Genomic DNA, 22,380 nt, shown 5'->3' with positions numbered 1-22,380 from the left:
TAGCTAGGGAGGGGAGCTACCTGAAAGCCAAGAGCAGTTTCTCATGCAACCAACAGATCAGTTAAAAATCCACAAACAACATCCAAAATAGGATACATTTTAAAATCTGATTCTTTACTTTGGAAGAGCAATGGGCCACAAACATTACATAGATCATCCAAATGGAACTGTTTTTCCTAACAGGACGGGCTGCTTAGCTGTTGTGTGCAAGCTGCCAGAGTCCTTTAATTATTCTCAGCCTTGACATGGCCTGCCTCCTGTAAAGAAAGTCGCATGATCAGAGATAACATTCCTACACTGAACTGCTCCTTGCCTTCCTGCATGCGTCCTTTTCTCCATCCTGATTTCAGCAACTTTGGAGACTACGGGAAGGTCTGAGAATCTCCTCTTGTGAGAGTATCCCATCTCTATTTTTCCCCGGATTTCTATAAAAACTCCAGATTATTCTCATGAACCAGATGAAACCTTGCCAGGATTACTCCCTGACATAACACTTGCTGAAGACATAGGACAAAACTGGGAATCTGAGAACAATTAATTTTTCCCCTAAGGGAAACTACCTGCCTTTGCCTAAATCATTTCTGTGTCATTGTACTGGAACTTGTTTTTCATTAATCATGCAGTACCTCTGCACTTCATTTATTTAGTCAAATCTGATAAGACTGCAAGCTCTCCAAGGTAAATGTCATGTCTTGTAAAGTATGGATTTAGTATTTTGCACAGATTCAGATGGGGCCTCAGGGAGGCACAGCAACTCAAATAAAAGAATCTACTGAGAAACACATGCAAAAGAGGGAATGAATTAATACATTTCTCAGTACAATCTTCATTCTGGATTTCTTAAATCTTGTGCTTTTATAATAGTCTGAAGCACTTTACCTGTTTGTTTTCAATCCTCTTTTCCAGTCTCTTAGATTACTTCCTTCTCCACACAAATGTTTGAGAGCATGGCTATCTATATCAGATAAAGCAACTGCCATGGGTACTACATCATATCACATATGACAAAATACTGAGATGGAAGATGGAATTTTTCTGTGGGAGTTTAAAAGTAATGCAGTGAACAGAGTCAGATATGCCAAATGTCCTCAGATTCCATTGTCATTAATCTGTAAGAAATATCTTTGAGGGTCATGTTTCTGAAGTTTGCTTGCATTTCAACAAAAATTATCACTGAGTTACGCAGAAGAATACAAATGATCCAGAATAGCATTTTTGGCATCTCATTTTTCATTTGTTTTAATGTCAGATCGAACTTCATTTTTTCCCCAAAAAGTTTCACCTTTGCCCACTTTAATTCCTTTAACTGCCTCTTTGTACTTCAACTCCACTCCTCACCTAAGGGCCTTGAAACGTTTTACAAGTATTAGCATATTAAAACAAGCCTATTTTGGAAGTAGGTAAGTACTGCAGAGGCACTGCACAAGTCCAGGCACAGAGATTAAATACCAGCAAGTCAGCCTCACAACAGATTAGTGGCAGTGCCAGAAACAGGATCCAGAATGCCCAACTCCAACCCTTTTCTCTCCACTTCACCTTAAGTGAAGACAGAAGACTTGGAAATAAGGAAGGGACTAACAAATGTCAGATATTAAGCATCACAATTATATGGCTTACACGAGCAGGTTCAGCAAAGGCACCTCCTGTGAGATGCTTGTTGTGCTCACAGCACAGTGTGCACTAAAACGGAGTGCTTAGTACTGACGCACACACGCTGTGGGATGCTGTACATACTGAAACAGTAAGTCAATTAAGATATCCCATTTAATTAAGTGCAACTGATTTCTTTTGAGAGACACGGCCAGAAATCCTTTCTTTAATCCTCTCCAAAATTAGTATCTAGCCACTTAAGAATTTTGGTACTGTACAATATGAAATATACAAAACATATAGCTGGTAAATCTAAAATCACCTACAGAAGTGTGTTAAGTAGAGTTTTTTGAGGTTAGGAAGAAGTTTTTAAAACCACATGCATCCTCTCTTCCAAATTTATCTTCTCTTTTAAGAAAGGTCTCTAGAAAACCAGTGGCAAGAGCCCTTGCGGGATGGGTGAATTCTTGTCACTGCTTGTTCACAAAGCCTCACATCACATACTGCAGAACTGCACATTTCCTGGTTGCATCCCCTGAATTTTGATAAGCACATCCACAAAGACAAAAGGGTAATAAAATACCTGCTCAAACAGAGGAAAGAATGCATTTATTTGAATATAAATACGTAATAGTCATCAAGTGTCAAAGTTATTTTGATATAATGTCTCAATGTTCTCTCTTACTATCCTAGGGTATTCTCAAGTCCTCAGGGAGCCTGGATTATTCAACTATATTGGGAAGTTGTCAAATCTTGAATTATCTCATGTCTGCATTTCCAGCTTGTTCCATATCATGTTCTGCTAAACATAAATGCTCAAAATTCAAAGAGGACAGTACAGTAAGAAAGCAAAATCTATTCATAAGTAAGCCATCCAAACTGTCCGTGCACAGGATTCAAAATGAGCTCAAACCAGAAGATAACCCTACTTAAATTTGTCTGTAATGCACATGCATCAGTCTCAACAATAAATAATAACTAACTAAACGTTCTAAAAGACGTGCCTGAGACCCCTGCTAACCCCTCAAATCTCAGTCCTCAAACTGTCACCAAACCGATTCATCCTAGCAAATCTGGGAACTAAACAGAGAAACAGAGCTTAAACTGTACAGACAGAAAGTTGTTTTATTTAAATATCCTCTGATGCAGAAGTACCCAACAGAGAGTTATTAAAGAACCAGCACCATTTCTAGTGCAGACCAAGAAATTTTAGAGCTTTACTTGATTCAACAGCACACAAAATAAAAATCAGTGAGATTCCTGTTAATATAATACTGGCTTCTTAAGCAAAGAAGAACAGTGAAGAAGCACTCAAAGGCACCCCAAAAACCACTATCACGTGTATGGGAATAACTGACAATAAAATATTCAAGGAATTCTGAAGCTGCAGAAACCATAGATACCGTAGAAACAAACTTAAGAAGATGCAAGTCCTCCTCCACGACCTGCAGCTACAACTAAGTTCTTCATATCTCAGATACTGTCAGTAAAGGTGGAAGCCCATTCTCTTCATACTTACATATGTGAACTGGACCAACTATTGAATGGCATTAGTAACTTAGATATCCATCTTATTGATGTTGCAATATTTCCCCCCTGCTCCCACACTATTCAGTTAAAACAGACTTGTAGAATTGTCAAGAAAGACACTGACAAAATGTTGCTTCCTACAACACTGGTAGAGCAAGACCAAAACAGCTGACAAGTTGATCGATCTTTCTTCATTTTTAGTGGAAGCCAGCAAAAGTGAATATATTAATCAGTTTTATTTCAAGGTCATCTTTAATTCACATTTGTGACTTGAAAACAAGTCAAAATTCATCTGCAGCTTAAACCACAAATTATGTTTGAGAAATATGTGGTGTTTTTCATAACAAATGCATGAGGTTGTATTATTACATAATGAAAGTTTAAAGCTCAGGACATATTTTAACAATATAGAAAAGCTGTCTTCACTACAGCAGGGGTATAGAACAATCCAGGAATGTATTTCTGGACTCCTGGAAAGAGGCCAGTCTTGTAGACAGTGGGTGGAGAAAAGAAACTGGGGAAAGGAGATATTAGGTCACTTAATCCAAGCCCCAGTGTACACTGCTAAGCTTCATTCTCCTTAACGCAGCTTTTCTAGCAGAGAATGTTACCATTTGCACAGATTCGATTTTACTTCTGTTTTAACAGGTTAACAGCACTATGGAGATGAAACTCCTACATCAATTTATATTTTTTAAGTTGGTTAGTTATTGGTATGTCCGTTATCCAGGAATATTGGTAAGTCAATAATGTATTACCTATCATTTTCCATTTTGTTGGTATCATCTGAGATGTCTGAGCTCTCTCCAAGCATCTTGATCAGCTCTATCATTTGTTGCCTGGCCTTGTTTCTATTTCTTGAAAGAAATTGAGTGTGGGAAGGATAAAGAGCAGTAAAGGATAATCTAGCTAAAGATAATATTACTTTGCAGGGATAAATTTTGTCCTGGAAACTATTAAAGGTATATTACCTCAAAAAGCCACCTGGGATGAGGCACACCCAGGAACTGCCAGGGAGCAGAAGGAAAAGAGAGAAAGGTCACACTGTATTCCAAAATCACCTTGACTTTGGCTCAGGGTTTTTCCCCTTTTTAAAGTAAGATATGTTCTTTGTTTTAAATTCCTTTGGAATTAATATTTGAGAGTGACTGTCCAAGAATTATCTTATCCAAACAGTAACCTCTTTTATGTTGTTAGAAAGAAAGATTCTCCTCTACTACATAAGACTTCAGGGAGCTTGTTCATAGTGGCATCCATTTCTCACCACGTGTATGTAGCAGCCTTCTGAAATCTCTCATTTCACCAGGAGGTATCAGGCAAGGTGATTCCCACTGAGCAAATAACAAAAAGCTAAACCAAGGACACTTCCATCTAAAAGTAACAGAGGAATCTATCAATACAAGGCATGCCTATTTTTTTTTTTTAATAGAAGTCTGCTCTTCCAATTCCATCTCGGATCCTGGAAAATGTTTTCACCATTAAAGAACGAACAATCAGTAACTAGAAATTTAATCATACATAATAATAAAGTCTGGAACACCAAATATTTTCAATTTCCCATTCAAATGGCAATCAGATTCAAAACAGCTTTGGAATGGATATCTTCTTTCAAGTACTGAACTACCCAGTCTCTCTTCTGCTGTAATTTATGACAGAATTTCGTAATTACTGGATCTCAGAATATATTTAGATACTAACCATGTCCTCACTTGAATTTCTATTAATTTCTGGCAATTACAGGAAAATATATTGGGAAATACTTGTCCTAAGTAGAAGTTGCATACATTTCAATAAACATCAGCATCTGCTCCCCTTATTCTCTTGCGTGGTTTCCTAGTATCTGCACTTATCCCACCTTCTCTTGTGTAACTTGTAAAGCAATTGAATATTCCAAGAAATCCAGAGCTTCATACCTTAGTGGGATTTTTTTCTGAAGCTAAGAAAACTCTGTTACATAGGTATATAGCCAGGTATTTTTGAATATACCTCCATGACAATTCCAAAACAAAGCTTCCAAAAGACCTAACTGATTAAAGATAACATACACATCAGTTCTGATGTTTTAAATCACCAAGTTACCGAAGCCTGAAAGTATCTGAAACATCTCTTGGGTACAAAAAAAAGTCCTATTTTTAAACACTACTACCCCCAGGCCATCAGATAAACTTCTATAACAGCAGAAAGGACAGTTATGAAATTTTCCAAAAAAAGAAAACACAGCCTGCTGGGATGACAGCAAACATGAGAAATGTCAGACTAAACATACATTTTTGAGAGAGGATGTAAGTAACTAAACAGAGCATAGAAGTGCCATCTTGTCCTTAAAGAGCATATGCCCTGATTTGTTTTGAAAGCCTAAGATAGGCTCTACGTTGCCATGATCAGCTCAACAACTACTACTCCACCTTTCTCCTTATCACTCTTCATAGAAGCAGGAAAACAGGTTCACTGTTGACTCTGTGGTATCTGTTCCTTCTCTTCAAATATTTTCCAATTTTTATCTATTTATTTTTAAGTTTGCTTTTGTCCCCTTGCTTCCCCTTTGTATTTGAAGACACATTACAAACTGCATATCTTAGTATCTCATGCTGCTGTTCACAAGCAGGTGGTAAACCTGCTACAGTCTTGTTTTAATTAATTATTCATTCATTTTATTATTTTTGAAGTACCTCATGCCTTCTCATCACTGTTACAGAAGATTAGAGGAAAAGATCTACATGAAACAGTTATGTTACTTTCCACCATAAGAGATGAAGATTATTTTGTCTAAAGTATGAAACAACTTGTACACAGCAGGCTTTCTACACTACCCTAGCATTGGGTGTTGCAAAAGAAATTGTCTATGCCAGTGTTTCTCTTGGCAAAACTGCTACCAAAATTAACCTGATGAAGTAAGCTGTTTTGGGATGCACAGTGGAAAACACCTTAATATTCCTTAAAGCTCAAATCTTACAGGGAAGTTTCCAAACGCCCGTAAAGGCTAATTCAGTTGAGCTTCAATTGAAGTAACTCAGTTTTCAAGGAAATAAAGCATTCACACTCCCCACAGACTTTTGAGCACTTTTAATGGTTCACTACCTCAATATTATGAAGTGATTTACACACTAAGTACGTAACCTTGCTTTTAAACCTTGTCCTTAATATAGTGCTATTTATATTGTGAAGTTCAGTCCTTCAATTTCAGCTCGGGGGTAAATAAATAGTAGTTAGCATCCACATAAGATTTTCTGCAGATTATTTCTTTGGCAACTACAAGTGAGGATAGCAACTGCAAAAAAGTATACATGACAGCTCATTTTCCTCGTCTGTAGTACAAAGATCATCTTTAATCTATTCAACAAGTACAGCAAGTCCTAAATAATGTTAAGAGACTCTCAAAAGCAATGGATGCAAGTGAGGGACAAATCTGTGAGAGTCAAGACCCTAGAATAACATATTCTGGAAAATCAATGTGTTCTCTTTACAGAACTAAAGCAAGGAGGTATGTACACACAGCAAGAGCATAGCCCACCCCAAATCTTCTACTTTCCTTCCTCATTTTTAGGCCAGTTCATTTGCTCGACAAAGTTTTAAAATAATCATATTTGACACAGTGTGTTATTTGGGGCTTTACTTACAGAATAAAGTTTCCTCTAGATTAAATAATTTTAAGGTAAATATCCTAGGTTGGAATGGGAGTGAGGAGAAAGTGTGGTGGTGAAGAGAAGAACACTTGACAAAGGTTCAGTTTTGTTTCACAAGCAAAACTAGGGTGTCTTTAACAAAAAGTGACTTTTGAGTGGCAGGGTCATGGAAGGAGTTCCCTGGCAGCACCCCTCTGCCAGAGCAGGATCCAGAGCTCAACCCTTCCCTGAGGCATTAGTAAGAGAACACATGAAGTCCTCAGAAGAACCACAGGGACAGAAACAGAAAGCATGAGAGATGTGTGTAGACTTCGCAAAGAATGAGGTGAGAGTGACTGGGAGCACCCCATTATACAAATATTTGCTTTCAGATAAAAATTGGAGAAGCCACTGTCTACTGTACTGGGAACAGCAAGGACTGTCTGACTTCACCACAGATGGGGATGAGCTCAGGAAGTGCACCTCCCTCCATATATATATATATTATTTTTTAACAAAAATTTGATTTCTGAAGACAATATATGTACCTGTAAAGTCAACAGCTTTCCTGATACAGACCAGTGGAGGCTGTTCTAGTGGCACATGGAAATGACACTTCTAGTTCGCACACCAGTATATGAAGTTTTATACTGAACACTGACAGCTCCTTCTCAGAAATGAAGGTGTATTTTAGATTCAAAATTAAGAATATTCATTATGGTAAAGAAAAACAGAAGGCAATTTCAAAGGCATAAAGTGATTATTTTCCCCTAAGAAAGGAAATCTTAATGAGTAAGAGTTGGTTTCACATTGCAGCTCTGTGATCTACCATTTAAACACAGCTACTCTGGCCAAATCAACCCACATCATTCACAATTAGATGCTCAAAAGTCATCTGCTATTACAAGCTTTCAGTTGTAGTAGAAAGCATGAGAAAGCATCTGAGATAAGAAACAGAATGATTCACTAAGGGAGGCTCACCCAGTATATCTTAGAGAACAGGAAAATGTAGCTCAAAACTATGAAACAACTCCACATGTTGGTCATAAGAACGTAGTAGAATAGTCTATTAATGGTCTTGAGGAATGGAGGTCATCTCCATGTGTCATCCCCCTGAGAGGAGAGAACCATTTAGCTAGAATGTAAGAGACAGGATTTGGCAAAAAGGCTTCACATTTACTCATTTTATACCTCTCCATCACTTCTAACATCCCATCATCTCAGCTGCTGCTGTACAAATAAGAGGAAACAGATCTTGCCCCAAAGCTTACCTGTCACACCAGATGCAAAGGCTATGCCTCCCTGCTCCTCTGGGTTGACTTACACTGCCTCATGTTCTTCCTCTCCCCTCACAGATGGGTTTCACTGCCCTGTTTACAGAGTGCTAGAAAGAACTTTGGCCTGTAGCAAGGCACACAAAACAGCCTCCCAAATCGAAAAAATTCAGTGAAGCCACAAAACTGACAGTGTACCTACAGCAAAGAGGTAGAATATTTGGTATGAGGGTCCTTACCACTTTATCTACAGAAATACGTAATGCTGTCTGGGCAGTGTATGCCCTGCACACTGAGGAAACCACAACATAACAGCAACATAAAATAAGAAAATAAATAAATAAATAAATAGAAACAGGTACAGAAGTGTACTGAAAAGTTACCAGATCCAGTGTCTGTCAGAGCAGAACTGCTCTCAGAAGTCTCTGTGGTACTTTGCAGTTACACGTGCATGCAGCTCCCCAAAACATCTTTGGAAGAGTATTCAAGCTTGCTAGATCTATTCATTTCGTTCTCCCCCAAATCCTTATCCCCCACAGCATTCCTCACCTGGAACTAGTGGAAGAAGAAGGGGGATGACAAAGAAAAACTCAGAAACCTGAAGATTGTTTGGAATTTATTCCCTTGAACATTTCACACAATTGAACAAATAATGTCTTGATTCCACAGCAACAGGAAAACCAAGTAGTACATAATTTAAAGAGACACACACCCAAAACAAAAACAGGTTAAAAACAACTGCATAAATAAAAATCTTCAAAGAAGCTATACAACGGAGACATGAAGCCTTTCTGAGCACTAATTGTCTCACAAATATTTTCTGTCACTGAGTTTATTTCATTTAAACCCCCTCTATTTCTCTGAGGGAAACAGTCTCCTCAAAACAATTATTTCTGAGATTCTACTTAAAAAAAAAAATAAAACAACAAAACACAATAAAAACAGATGTTTTAATTCTACAATCAAAAGAATCCAACTCCTTTACACAATATTCTTTTTCTAAGATGCATAAACTTTTAATGAAGCTCTTAAAAGTGCCCAGAAAAATTCATATCACCCTTCAGAATATACACATAACAAACATTAAACAAATATTTCAGTGGAACAAGTCTACAGGTCTGAAAGCTAGAGAGAAAGGTGGAATCGGGAGACCTTTTGCTCCCTAGAAAAAGTGTTCTTAGCAGGATCCAGCCATGAACATGAACTAACCACATCACTATTTTGTATATTCTTCCTCATCCCCCAGATCTTTTTCTAGGATTGATTTTTCAGTGAAGCTCTATTAGGTCAGCTGCATCCCAGCTCTTCAGAACAAATAACCTTGCAGTCGTGCCTTTGTCTTTCCAAATGTTCTGGGATTGAAATTGCTGGTCCCTGAGCGTACTCCTTTCTTTTACACCAAAGCCACACAAATCCTGATAAGAACACTGACAAGGAACATGATGGACTGGGAACAGTCGAGCACATCTCCTAAGAGAGATTCCTGGCTTGCTATTGAGCAATGATTCACCGGGCACCGAACCTTGGTCCTAATCATGCAGCCCACGCACTCTCCTCAGCTTCCAAAAACACAGGATCTGATTCTTAAGTTTACATTTTAAATCTTCCAGCAGAGAAATAAATCTTGCATTAGATCTCTTTGGAGCTGTATGAAACCCCATAAAAGGGTTCAGTATTATGTGCCCTGTCCTGCAGAACACAACACCACCGTTACTCCAAACAAAAAACAAAACCTTCAAGGCACAGCAGAAGAGGAGCTATCTTTCCTCCCAGTTTAGTGATACATCCCAAAATACAGATGTACTTTTTTTTTTTTTTTAATTTTATTTTGGGGGTGGGGAGGGGAGGGGTATGAATGTTTGTAAATGCAGAGTTTAGTGGTTTAAAATGAAGGTATCACAAACAGAGCAGTCTGTCACAGAATTAGTTTACTGGATCATCTGGGATTTCGTGTTTATAACAGACTAAATTAAAATGAACAAAACCCGAAGCTGAATAATGATGAAAAGTGACCAAATGGAGGATTTCATGAAGATGTGTTTCTATGTACAAGCAAACAGTATTGCTTTGAGCTGAATCATTTTCATAAGGCATGTTCAATGTATGTTAATGGAACCGGAAAGGGGCAATGCTTATGAACAAGCTGCCGATTTATATCTAGAAATTTATACAAAATATATTTGTACTTCATTAGGCACAGAAGTAGAAGTGTGTGCAAATATTACTGTATGCATTCATAAAGACTGTGAAAATCACAGTTTCAAGATCCTTTTGAAAATGTGGCTCAGTTAACTTACTTTATAGGGTATACCATTTACAGGAAGCATTCACCGTTTTCTAGCTCTCCAAGTCAGCAAAAGAACTTCCCCTTGAAAAGTCCACCTTTGCTCACTATACACAGCAGATTACATGTTTAAGGGTCTGCCATAAAGGATTTGCTCATAACATTGCTGAAAACTTTTAAGGCACACCCATAGAAGATTTTTTTTTTTTAACTTTTAATATTCTTTACATATTGCACACCTGTATCATACATACTATATATTTTTGTGTTTGTAAAGCAGGAGACCTAATGCCTCTACTTTGTACTTAAATTTTCAGTTTTGCATACTATGGCTTATAATTGGTTTCTTTAGTCTGTCACGGGTCAAGTAACTACTGCAAGGACCTCATGACTTGCATATTATTGCAGTATATTTTGAAGTATGAGCTTCCCTAGCAGGTCTTTTCCTTATGAAATTCCTATTGCTGAAGTGGGCAGATATGTATTGCTGTGAGAAGACAAGCTTTGAATGGGAAACATCTTACAACAAAACATCACCACCTGAAGTCACCCCCAAGGAGCATTATCATATATCTGATATGGGTAAAGACTGTTCCAAGTCCATCTGTCAAGAAGGAGCTGAAAGTTTGAAAATATATTCTTACAGACCTTTAGAACAAATAGAAAAACAGCATTTGCATTAAAAGCACATTAAAATCATATAAAGTACCGTAAATAATATTAAAAAAAAAATCCAAGACATGGTGGTTACAGATTATCAAAGAGAGAGACAGTTGAGAAGCATTTTTTTTCCCTTGGCAATAGCAGCAACTTTGGAACAAAGGCAAACGCAGAAGATAGAGAGAAACAGGCAGACAGAATACAGAGAAGGGTTACAGAATCTACGACAAGCATGCCACAGTTCAGCAGGACCAAAAGCATAGTAACTGCTTTTCCCAACTTCCCTTCCCAGGAGAGAATGGCATCACTCACTCAAAAGCTTGTTGTCCCTTCCCCAGTCAGTATTGCAAGAGGCAGTTTGGACATAACCTCCCTGAAAACATCCCTTGTAAACACTACATAAGACGTCACGCAGGCTCTCTGGCAAACCATGCAGGACTTTCACAAAAATAGTGGTTCTACTTGACTGCTAGAAAACCTCAACTTGCTTGTCACAGGTTGTACTCTACTACTATAGTCATTACTAGGGACAGACGAAACACATTTAATGCCAGGCAAGCCTGTGGCCACCCAGCAAGGGACTGACATCTTTAGCAAAGTTAATACATGCCAATCAGGTTAGTAACACATCACAAGAAAGTGCTTGTTGTGACCAATCTTACCTCAGCTGACCAAATACGCCGAATGTTATTTTGTGTTTGAATGAATTTTAATTACTAAACTGGCTAAAAAGGAAGATACCAGATTTGGTGGCAGAGTAAAAGAGATAATGAGTGTACGGGGAAAAACCATGCATTCACTTGGGATTCATTTAGCTTGGCACCTAAAAAGCAGGCCTTTTACAAGTCATTATAATGGTCACTGAACAAGCTAATTCAGGACTGAATTTACCTCAGAGGGTATAAAATTTAAGTACAGAAAAGTTTTTGTCTTATATATTGTTGAATTGATGTTTCTGCGTATACCTTCCTTTTGTATTCTAAGATATCTTTAGATTTCCATCAGAAATGAAACCTATGCATTCTACACTTTTGTTTTACTTATTTTATTTTATTTACTCACTTTAGAGGCAACTTAGACTCCTCATCAACATCTGCCTCACTACTGAGACTGGCTCAGACCTCAAGGTATGAGATTACTACTGCCAAATTTCATTCGGTAGCACTTTCCCTGAAAGGAGGTCAAACAGTTTCAGATATACAACCTGTTAATTGGTGAATCTACCAGATGGCTGAAGTAGAGAACTGGAAGAGCTCTGCCTCCATCTCTAATTCATAGAGGTTTTTGCTTAAGGCATTAATATACTCTTCAGTAAAAGCAGAATGCCTACAGTTTCTAACACAGTGAAGTTAATAAATTTCAGGAAAGCTTATGCACACATAGTTTGAAGTCAGGACTAGAGATATAGAGATGTGATCTTACAGATTCCCTTTGATTACTCAGAGATAGTACCATATTCTTCCACTGTATCCATGAAGCTTTGTAATTCAAAAGTTGAGGTGTTTTTTCACTTTTTTTTTTTTTTTTCCCCAAGCCATACAGAATTGTAAACACATTTCCAGTTTCCTGGCCTATCCAGCAAGAACTTGAGCTAAAGATAAGCACCTACAGGACATGACCGTTAAACTGACTAACGGAGAACTGACCTGCCTTTAGTGACACTGTACCTTGCTTTTAAAATACATTGCACTTAGACTCCTCCTGGTTCTTAATCCTTGTTGAGCCTGAAATTTTAAAATACACTTGGAACCTGCTTCACAAAGAAAACTAAATCTCAGCTACAAATGGCAATTTTCTAGCAGAAAGTGGGAGAACAGCAGAGCCAGAGCTCACTCTTCTACCATTAAAGGTATTTCTGTCATGCACACAAGAATGCAACATATTACACTGCTTTAAAGATGAGCTAGCTTCATCCAGCTGAGTATGCCCTATTGGACTTTGTGCACTACAAAAGACAAAGCTTTAAAAGCTCCAGAAGATTACAAATGATGCTACAGTCAGGAACTGCTTTAGAATAGCAGCAAGCAAACAGGAGCCCTAGATTTCAAGTTTTGCTGTTTGATAAAACAGTGTCTGTTCTATTTTACTTCTCTGGAAATATCACCGTTCCTGTAATTGTGCCACCACAGCTGCCACCTGTACCACTACTACATAAGAAGAGATGGAAATATCTGATCAGTGTACAGCAAACCACGGCCTATTGTTTGTCCTACTTAGTGATCACTCAGATGCTATTCACTGAAGGCTCACTTATAAATGTAATTAAATTTGATCAGTTGGAAGGACTAAATCAGAAGGAGACTTTGACAGCAATTGTATTGAAAAACTAATTGATATACAGTTAAATGCTTTTTTTTTTTCTACTTTTCATCACCAGTAGCTTTATCCCATTGAGCTGCCTTATTCTCATGAGATACTCTATGAATAATAGCTCCAAGAAATATCTTTTCCATATATCTTAAAGAATATGCTCCACATAAAAATAAAAATATATTAAAAAAAAAAAAACTCTTCACCTTTAGAGAAAACAATTTTAATTGTCTAGCCAATAGTACAAAAATGGAGTAGTTATCCCATCTGTCCAAGGCATTTTGCAAATGTCATTTTTCACAATGCTTTCTCTTTCCTCCATTTGCCCTATGGAAATTCCACACCAATGACAGAGGAAAGAGTGAAAGTAACTACTTGAAGAATCAACGGCACGCAGTAAGAATGAATTTCAGTCTGACTGCATTCAGTTTCCATCTTAGAAATGCTTCTAAGAATAATACTTAAAGTCAAACATAAGCATGATTTTTGTCCGCCTGTATGTTTTTAAGATCTTTTCTCAACTAGCACTGTAAAAACATTCTTTTCTCAAAGTTTTACTAGAAAGATGTTCTCCCTCTAAGAGCATCTGATTTAGTTTTTCCATAGTATTCTAGAACCAATACTAGAAACCAAATCTCTCTTACATCACTAAATAAACATTTAGGGGCTGGGTGAACGAGCATTTGTAGCAGAGACACTTCTCCCATGTTAGAAGGAATTAGAATTTTAAGTTAAAAGGCAAAAATACTTCACAGTAAGACACACACATTCACTACCCCATTTCCAAAGCCGTGGCCAGGAGCAGCACAGATTCTGGCAGTAAGGGAAGAGCACCATGACCTGCCAGCACCACAAAACTCAAGAAGTTTAAGGAATCCGATCCCATTAGCTGTCACAGATACCCAGAGTTCCAAAGGAGACACAGTCCCAAGATAATGGGATCTTCCCCATTCAAGTACCAGATTAATGAAGAAAAGCTTGGGAGAATGAGAAACCACTCCCAGATTTCAGGCAAACACAGAAATCCAGTTTGCAAGTCATTCCAGTGTATCAGAAAAACTTTTAACTTGACTAACATCAAGATACATACATTACAGACAAAGCCTCTTCATCTGGGCCCACTCAGAGGAGACCCCTAACCGTGCATCTGTGTTTTCCTGGAACTATTTCAGATAACGTCCTCGAAAGGACTGAAAATCTAGGCTCTTGAAGCCACAATGCAAAATAATAATATATTGAGACTTTCACATAATGCACAAAATTCACATGGCACCCCAAAAATCACACGAGTTATACAGCTTTTTAAGTTGGGTCACATTAAATCTTACTGGTCAGCAGACTGCCCACAGAATTCCCCTAAGATCTGCACAAGAACTTCTGACTGGACATAGAGAAAGGGAACCCCAAAAGCCATCAGCTGACACATGAAAAAGGAGTCCAAAGGGTTCTGGGCTACCTGGTGCCCAATCGAGGAAACTGTGCTTTGCAGGCGCTGGCTTGCCACCCTAACTCTGTCAAAGAAGACGAGAGAGTACTGCACCACCCTGCTAAAGAAGGAAGCGGAGCTACCTGGGGCCCTCTCTGCTGAGGCGGAGATGGAATTTGCCCGTCCACTTCCATCACTTGCCATAGCGTCCTGCAGAGGTCCTTTGGTGTCCTGTAAGAATGGGGGAGGGGAGGATTAAATTCATATTAAAATTGGAAGTACATCCAAAATGCTCTTTTTTCATATGAAGCTATATGTACTGAAACCACTGAACTAGGAAGACATGCCTCTTGCAACTAAAACACCCCTTAATAGTCACATAAGGCAAGGTCTGAACAAAATACATTCCCTCTCAATACATTGCTTTATTTAAGCCCCCCAAAACAAGCTGGATATGCAAGAAGGCCAAAGCATTAAGATTCCTGAAGTCTGCTTATCTGAAATATAATACAAGTTTCACTTTTGGTCTTTCTTGTTGGTATAAAGTATGGCACAAATTTTGGGATAAATCCCAAAAGTTAGCAAGTACTAAAAAAAAAACAAACAAACAAGAAACAGAAAGACAACAGCCATCACCACCATAGAGGTTAAATATAATCTCATGGGAGAAAGATAGGTTGTGTCATGGAAGCTTAACAGAGCTTGAATGCAGAGCGACTACCATGTAGTTTGCTCACTCTTGCTCACACAGAGTACCACAAAAATACTGAAAATTGAATTGAAGAGACAAATTAAGTCTAACATGCCTTGGATTGTACAGATAAAAGCAGGGACAGTTTCTTGTAATACACGGTAGGTCTTGGTCCTATGTTTAAAGCACAAATGCTTCCATTACAGTTGTGTAGTAGAAAGGATATCGTTTCTTTCCATACAGATTCCCACTAACAGATAGCAAACACTCAAAAAAGACCAAAGGTCTTTTTTAAATCCCATACAGATGGGTCAGAACTTCATGTTTTAGAGAAAATGCAAATAATATGTTTCATCTTAAGGAAAAATAAAACCAGTGACAGAATTCCTCTAGTCTCTAAGTGAACTGAATAAGCATTTCTGTTTAACAAGAAAACAGATCAAAATACTATTCTGAATGGAACAGTATGTTATTTTATAATAATAATGAAAAGAGAAGTGATAATTACAGAAACTGTTTTTAAGTAAAATTTATAGAACTTCAAGACATCGTGACATAACAAAACAACTTGATGCATTTTGAATTTTTCTACCTTCTGGATAATAGAAAAGAACATTTACTTTTTCAGTGTTAAGAATCAAAACCTATGAACTTGACATTTTAGATGAAAGTAATGAGTTACCTTTCCTGACACTGCTGGCCTCTTCCTTTGAGCATACCCGGAGAGTCGGTAACAGTAGTGAGGCTTACAGTAGAATTTACCTGCAGACAGAATACAAATGATGGTTGACAATGAAAACAAAGCAGCTTAACACAATATAAATGTCTATCTCACTGCAACTTATTTCCTGTTGCCTTTCCCTTTGCTTCATCTAGTTTAATCAGTATGCATGGAGACAAACACTATCTGAAGTTTTAACTCTAGCCCTCCTCTAGCTAGCTTGTTAGCCTCCTTTCTATTGGGTGCCTGACAGCCATTTAGCTTAATATCCTATCAAACAGCAAAGCAAAGCTGTGAGGCTTGTGTGGTATCACATGCTAACAATGCGGCTGTGTGTGGGGAACAAAGAAATCATCACACGAAAAGCTGGCAGAAGCACTTTTGGAAAAAGCAAGAATGAATACAACCAGCAGAGGAAAGTGGGAGAGGATGGTGTTAACTCCCAAAGAGCCATCTCTGAAAATGCACAGTGGCTACTTGTGGAAAGGACAATCAAGCAACAATTCATTTTCACAAACCTTTTGTGACACTACTGATTTAGTAACACCCCAGAAGCCTGAATAGGTTTTCACCATTATCTGAACGCTATCAGGAAGCCAAAGCAGCACCAGTGATACTCCAGTGCAAATAATAACAATAGGAGCAAAGTGCTAGCACAGCTATCTGCCAGTCTGACTTTGTTACTGTATCCTGCTCAATGTCTGCAGCTCACAGCATCCCCTTCTGCTGTGACCTCCTACTCCTACAACTTCACTATTGCATTTCAATTCAATACTTTGACTTTCACTGTTTCCCCCACTTTCTCTGAACTGGTATTAGCACAGTAATTTCTAATGATTTTTTTTTTTTTTTATGACAGAAAAATAGAAAATGCTATCTTTCAAGAAGTCTATGTTTAAATAAATATTTGTTAATATTGACTCTTTCAGAAACTGCTCATTCAATTTGTTTCAGGGGGAAATGTCTGAAAAGAGAAACAACAGAAAGGCAGAATATAAAAATTCTCAGACTTTGAATGCTCTTCAGTGAAAAGAACTAGATGAATAACAGCTATGTGCACATACCTTGTTATTTTTCTCTCAAAGAAAAACCAGATTGAAATATGAGCTGGATTTTCACAACAATTGGACTGGATAGGATACCACATATTTCTGTTTGGACATGTATTCTTCGTATACATATGTATATGAAACTAAAGCATGTTAAGTTATCATTTCAGAATCAATGCTGAGACTCCAAGCTTTCTGTTTGCTTCATTGAAACTATCTGGCCATAGCTATGTATGTAAGTTTGTTGGCAGAGGGAATCATTAAATCTGGTGGCAAAAACTGTTTCAGCCCATAGAGCTGACAGAAGAGCTCAGTCTGTTATTGCTAAACGTTTAATCCAGTACTCCATTACTTCTGAATGCACTACATAACAGCAGTGTTTAAAAAATGTTTTGTCCCAACTCTGATTACTGATGAAGCTGTTACTTTTACACGTTGACTTCGAAATTATCATTGGCCCCTTTAAACTCGTAAGTCAAGTCTGCTGACCTTCTGGCCAGGGAATAATGCGTTTTCTATGCCTTACTTGGAGACTGGTTTGATTCTTCAATCCTTCGTGACAGAGCAAGTCCATTACTGAAGGCAGTTATATAATTCATCATTAATAGATACATTATTTTGGTTCTTTTTTGCTCCTTATGCCTAGCTGATGTTTCCATGGGCATTATCCTACCCAATATCTTCAAAAAAATTATTCCAGTTACCCACAGAAGATTTCTATCAATTTTATAACTTTTCAGTCTACACGGAATATTCTGGAGTTCCATTCCATGGCATGCAGCTTATTGAAATTTTTACTTCATCTTAGCTTCAATAAATGTGGGAAAGGATTAGTTCTAGAACTTTTTTACACTTATTTTGGTTTATACTCAATCATTTCTGGTATAGAATCCTTTCCATCTAATCTCACTAGTTTTACATAATTTTGTACATGTTTTCCTATTGAGATAGGAGTAAAGATAAACGACAGCTGTGAAACAATATTGTTGATATACATAAAGGTTTCTCTAAGACACTTTCTACTTCATTCTTTCTTCAGAAAATGTGAAATTTCTGTTAATTCCTGTTCAAGCAACAAATGCAACACATTGCTACTCTTTGACAAAAGTTACTTTTCACAAGTGATGTGTGATTTCAAATCATTATTTTCAACATGCACAATTTCTGGATGACAAAATGTGTTAGATCTCCTGACATATCGTTCTGGTTTCTGATTAGGTATATCTGATTATATTCTTAGGTAAATCCATCCATGTAGTTTCAACAGTCTAAGTGTCTTTGGAACTGAAGTTACTCCCTTCCCTAACTCACCAAACTTCCAAGATGGTTAAAAGAATTCTGACAAAAAAGCAATTTCTCTTACCATCTTCAATATCATAGGCGTAAGACGACAATCGCAGAGTGGTGGCACAGTATTCACACTTGAAGCAACTGCGGTGGAAGAACTTGCCTTCAGCACTCAGCCTCTCCATCACGTAGACTCGCTTGTGGCAGAAGTAACAGACATCGCTGCCTCCCAGGTTTTGGGGGAACTCCTTTTTGAGTGAGCCCTAGACAGAAATAGGCATAACTAAATTTGTGCATGTCCAGTCTCTCAAGATTGTGTGGTCATATCTTCTCCTCATCTTTGCAGACACAGGAGCATCTGGATGCTGCTGTTCTTTGACACATAGGTGCTGCAGTTCTTTGACACAAATCAGTTTTAGCCAGGACACCAAAAACTAACCTTGAAGTCCAGTGAAGAAAGTCCTAGGATACCACACCTACATATGTGAGGAGTAAATTAAGCTCTGGATTGAGGAGTGAACACAAGTATTATTAAACACGACCCTGAAATAAATAACTGAAGGAGGCATAGGATGGAAAGCAAAAACATCAGAAATCCCTCAAACAGCAGTTCTTAGACCTTCATTATCAAAGTTGGTATCTCCTCCAGAAAACAATAATGCTGAAGTAGCCCCAGTGGACCAAACACATCTTCATAAATGTGACCGGCAGTTTCTCAACTGTTTATACACAATCCTTAGACACTGAGATTAAATTCAAACATTTTGCAAGGAAAACCAGGACAAGAGTGAGGGGGGATGGAGAAAGGGAGGTGAAGTCTTTGACAAAGTTACTATAGATTCCATCAGCTGTGCTAACAACCGGACACTCACAATACTTCGGATCTACAGAACATCTAATCACAAACACGTCACCTTCTGTGCATCGTCTTACCAGTTCCTTCTTGTCTAGAAGGGTTTTGGGTTGCTCTTTCCTTTGAAGCTGATTGGCTATCTGCTCAGCTAACGAGCTCACGCCGCCTGTGTACATCTTTATGTACTTCTACCAGATGGAGGGAATGAAACAAAAAGGAAGTGAGAAAAGAAAAAAAAATTTAAAAAATGACTGAAAAGATAATAGGTTAGGTGGTGAAAAGGTGCAGAGAGGTGAAATCATGCCAAAACTGTGGACAATATGAAGTGACAGGTAGTAACAGCAAAGCTAGTGTCATCAGTAATCCCTAGAACAGTCCAATATCAACTGCAACCATGAAAAAGAAGGTTTGCATTTTGCGTTCTGTATGTGCTGTAGAAGTACTAAGATGATGAAGAGAGCAGAGCTTACTTTTGGTTGTGGGGTATTTCGCACCTGGAAACCTGAACGTATACACTTCTCAAAGATGAAAGCAAATATAGGTAAAGATTTTACATTCCAGGTGAAATTGGCATCACAATCAAAAATTTTTTAGAAGACATGTCACAGAGTCTAACATAATATGCTGATTGCAACATATTTAGCACATTTGCCATTTGCAACAGCTTAGCACAATATACTTATATGCTTAGCAATTGGAAAGAACTCGTTTACAGAGCATTCATAGAGCAGGAAGAAATCCTTAAATCATGAACTCACAGTGATTCAAAAATACAATTTTTTCCAATGCTAAAAATACATAGAAGTTTACAGGGAAAAAGAGGCAAGAACCTCATCCAACGCATTAAAGCCATACCTGCATACACCTGGAACACGCATTTGTTCAACTGTGAACATGGCTTTATGACTAGGCTTTCCTCCATTATGGATATTGACTGTCTCCAAAACTTTGGATATCTAAAACCCCTCCAGCATTCTGAGAAATCTAGGCGGGTTGGCTGTTACCTTACACTGTACAAAATGAGTGTTTGCAAGCCAAGTTCAGTCACTGCAGGAGCGGAGGAAGTGTTCTTCACAGGAAATAATTTCAGCCATCAGCAGTAATTACATAGTTAAGAAAATTATGTGGTTATATCCGTGTTAGCTTAATCACACTGCAAACACCATGTATTTGACTCAGAGCAGCAAGGAGCACGCCAAGCAATTTTCCTTTTCCAGACTAAGAAGTATTATGAATGTTTCTAGCTGGAGTCTCCTAAGCAAGTGAAAGAGCAGAGACACACTGGCTTCTGGTATAACAGTAAGCTGAAGGAAAAGACTGGAGTCTTATCTCAAAAACCCCTTTACCCATAGTAGAACTTGTCTGAAGCACACTAGTTATTTCCCACAACTAGTAAGAGCATAAATTTCACGAGTGTGGTTATTAGCCTTTTAGAAATGTATATAACCTTCACCTGTTCAGACATGAGAAAAGCAGGATGCATCACAAAAAAAAAAAAAATACTGAAGAACGGGTACTTCTGGGAGAAATGGTTTTAAAAACGATGTGCTCGGCCATCAGAAATTATCATTGCTATTACTGAAAGTCCTAATTCATTAACCTGTGACACTGTCATAAAGAAAATTTATTTCTGACCATAAAGAATTTATACTCACTGCTCTTACAGAGCTCTTCCATGGGAAGCGTATGCTTTTAACAGAAACTTTCTTTTAGCTGAAACTGTATTTCTACTGAGCAAGTTCTGATTTGAAACCTTCATCCAACCTTAATTGCTGGTGCTTCAGGATCTTTGAATCTCAACCAACACATATACAGTTTTGTGCCTGAACAGTGACTATGCTAATATTAACTCACAATACCATAGATTATTTAGTGTGAGAAATTTAGTTGCTGAATTTTTGATTTTGGGCTCAGTGTTTCTGATATTTCTTTTACTATACATGACGTCTGGCCTAACACTGGATTTTCACTGAAACATTTTGTGTTTCCTCCCTTGGGCAAATGCCTTCAAGATGTAGAAAGTTCTGAAACATTTTGAACCCACTTCAGCTTAGGTCAAATCAAGTTCCTGTTGTTTGTTTTACACATGACAACTGCAACTAGTTCAAATTCCCAGTGATTTTTCAGAAAGCCAAAGTACTTTGTGCTTCATACAATCCATTAAGCATATATACACAAACATAGTCTATAGTTTGGCCCAAACTCTCAAGAAAAGCAGCAAGCAAAACAAGAAAGCTTTACTCCAAAGCTAGATCATTAGTGCTCAAAAGTCTGATTCGAGAGTGGGATGTACCAGAAGCCTTGCCATTTGCACCACATGTTAAATATACTTAGTTTCAAACTGGTTTAGGGTTGACAATAACCAAGCTATGTGACAGGCTGCCTCTGGTTTCTCATTTGTGCATGAATATGCACAGATATTGCATTCTGCAGGTGAAGCAGTGCCAGCCTAGCCATCTCTTGTGGTATGTCCCTGGGTGATGGGACCAGGGTGGGGCAAGCAGACACAGCTGAGTGCACCTTGCAATGCTCAAGCTAATGCTACCTGTCGAAGAGAGTCAGATGAAGGTGAAGAAGGGCGATTAGAAGAACGGAGGCTAAGGGAGAGCTCCCACTGGTCAACAAAGAATCGACGAGACGGTTCAGTCTCAGGCTAAAAAATAAAATAAAAATCAAAGCAATCATACATGACTATGAAGGAAAAACAGGAGAAAGTGAGAACAAAAATAGGCCCTTCTTCCCATGAGCAAGAAAAAAGTAATTATCAGAGAAGATGCACTGGACATTTTTTCCAAGTTGTCCCACAAGGGTCTTTTTCTCCCTAGTGAGCCAGAGTAAGTTATTCTTAATTTGCCCTTTATTTGGTTTTAAGTTATTTAGGATCATTTGGAAGCAGTTACCTACTTCCACAGATGTCCAGCCTCCTATAACCCAACCAACTAAACCACTGGCACAGATCCCAGATCAATTTCCTCTGCTCCTCCCAAACCTGCCATTATTCTGTATTCCTGGCTCAAGACACTACGATCATATTTCAGGCCAAGTGAGACCTCTTCTATATTTTAACTATATAAACCAAAAGCCTGCTCTCCTTAGGGGTGGA

General features: G+C 38.1%; 1 protein-coding gene across 26 annotated transcripts in view; it reads right to left on the bottom strand.

Annotated features, from left to right (window-relative positions):
• The window catches only part of MICAL3 (microtubule associated monooxygenase, calponin and LIM domain containing 3), a 176,210-nt gene that overhangs the window by 55,459 nt on the left and 98,371 nt on the right, over positions 1 to 22,380 (bottom strand). For 20 of the 26 annotated variants that reach the window (XM_068660214.1, XM_068660266.1, XM_068660224.1 and 17 more), the window contains 5 exons: positions 21,823 to 21,930; positions 19,358 to 19,465; positions 18,501 to 18,687; positions 16,050 to 16,129; positions 14,820 to 14,907 (listed from right to left, as the gene is read on the bottom strand). In XM_068660214.1, the coding sequence (XP_068516315.1) occupies positions 14,820 to 14,907; positions 16,050 to 16,129; positions 18,501 to 18,687; positions 19,358 to 19,465; positions 21,823 to 21,930 (571 nt within the window). The remainder of the gene's footprint in view (positions 1 to 14,819; positions 14,908 to 16,049; positions 16,130 to 18,500; positions 18,688 to 19,357; positions 19,466 to 21,822; positions 21,931 to 22,380) is intronic. The other 6 variants (XM_068660373.1, XM_068660430.1, XM_068660381.1 and 3 more) reach the window with 1 other exon arrangement.

Source organism: Anas acuta, chromosome 1, assembly GCF_963932015.1.
Source record: "Anas acuta chromosome 1, bAnaAcu1.1, whole genome shotgun sequence".
Lineage (NCBI taxonomy): Eukaryota > Metazoa > Chordata > Aves > Anseriformes > Anatidae > Anas > Anas acuta.
Note: the sequence above shows the minus strand (reverse complement) of the source record. Positions and strands in the feature narration are given on the sequence as shown.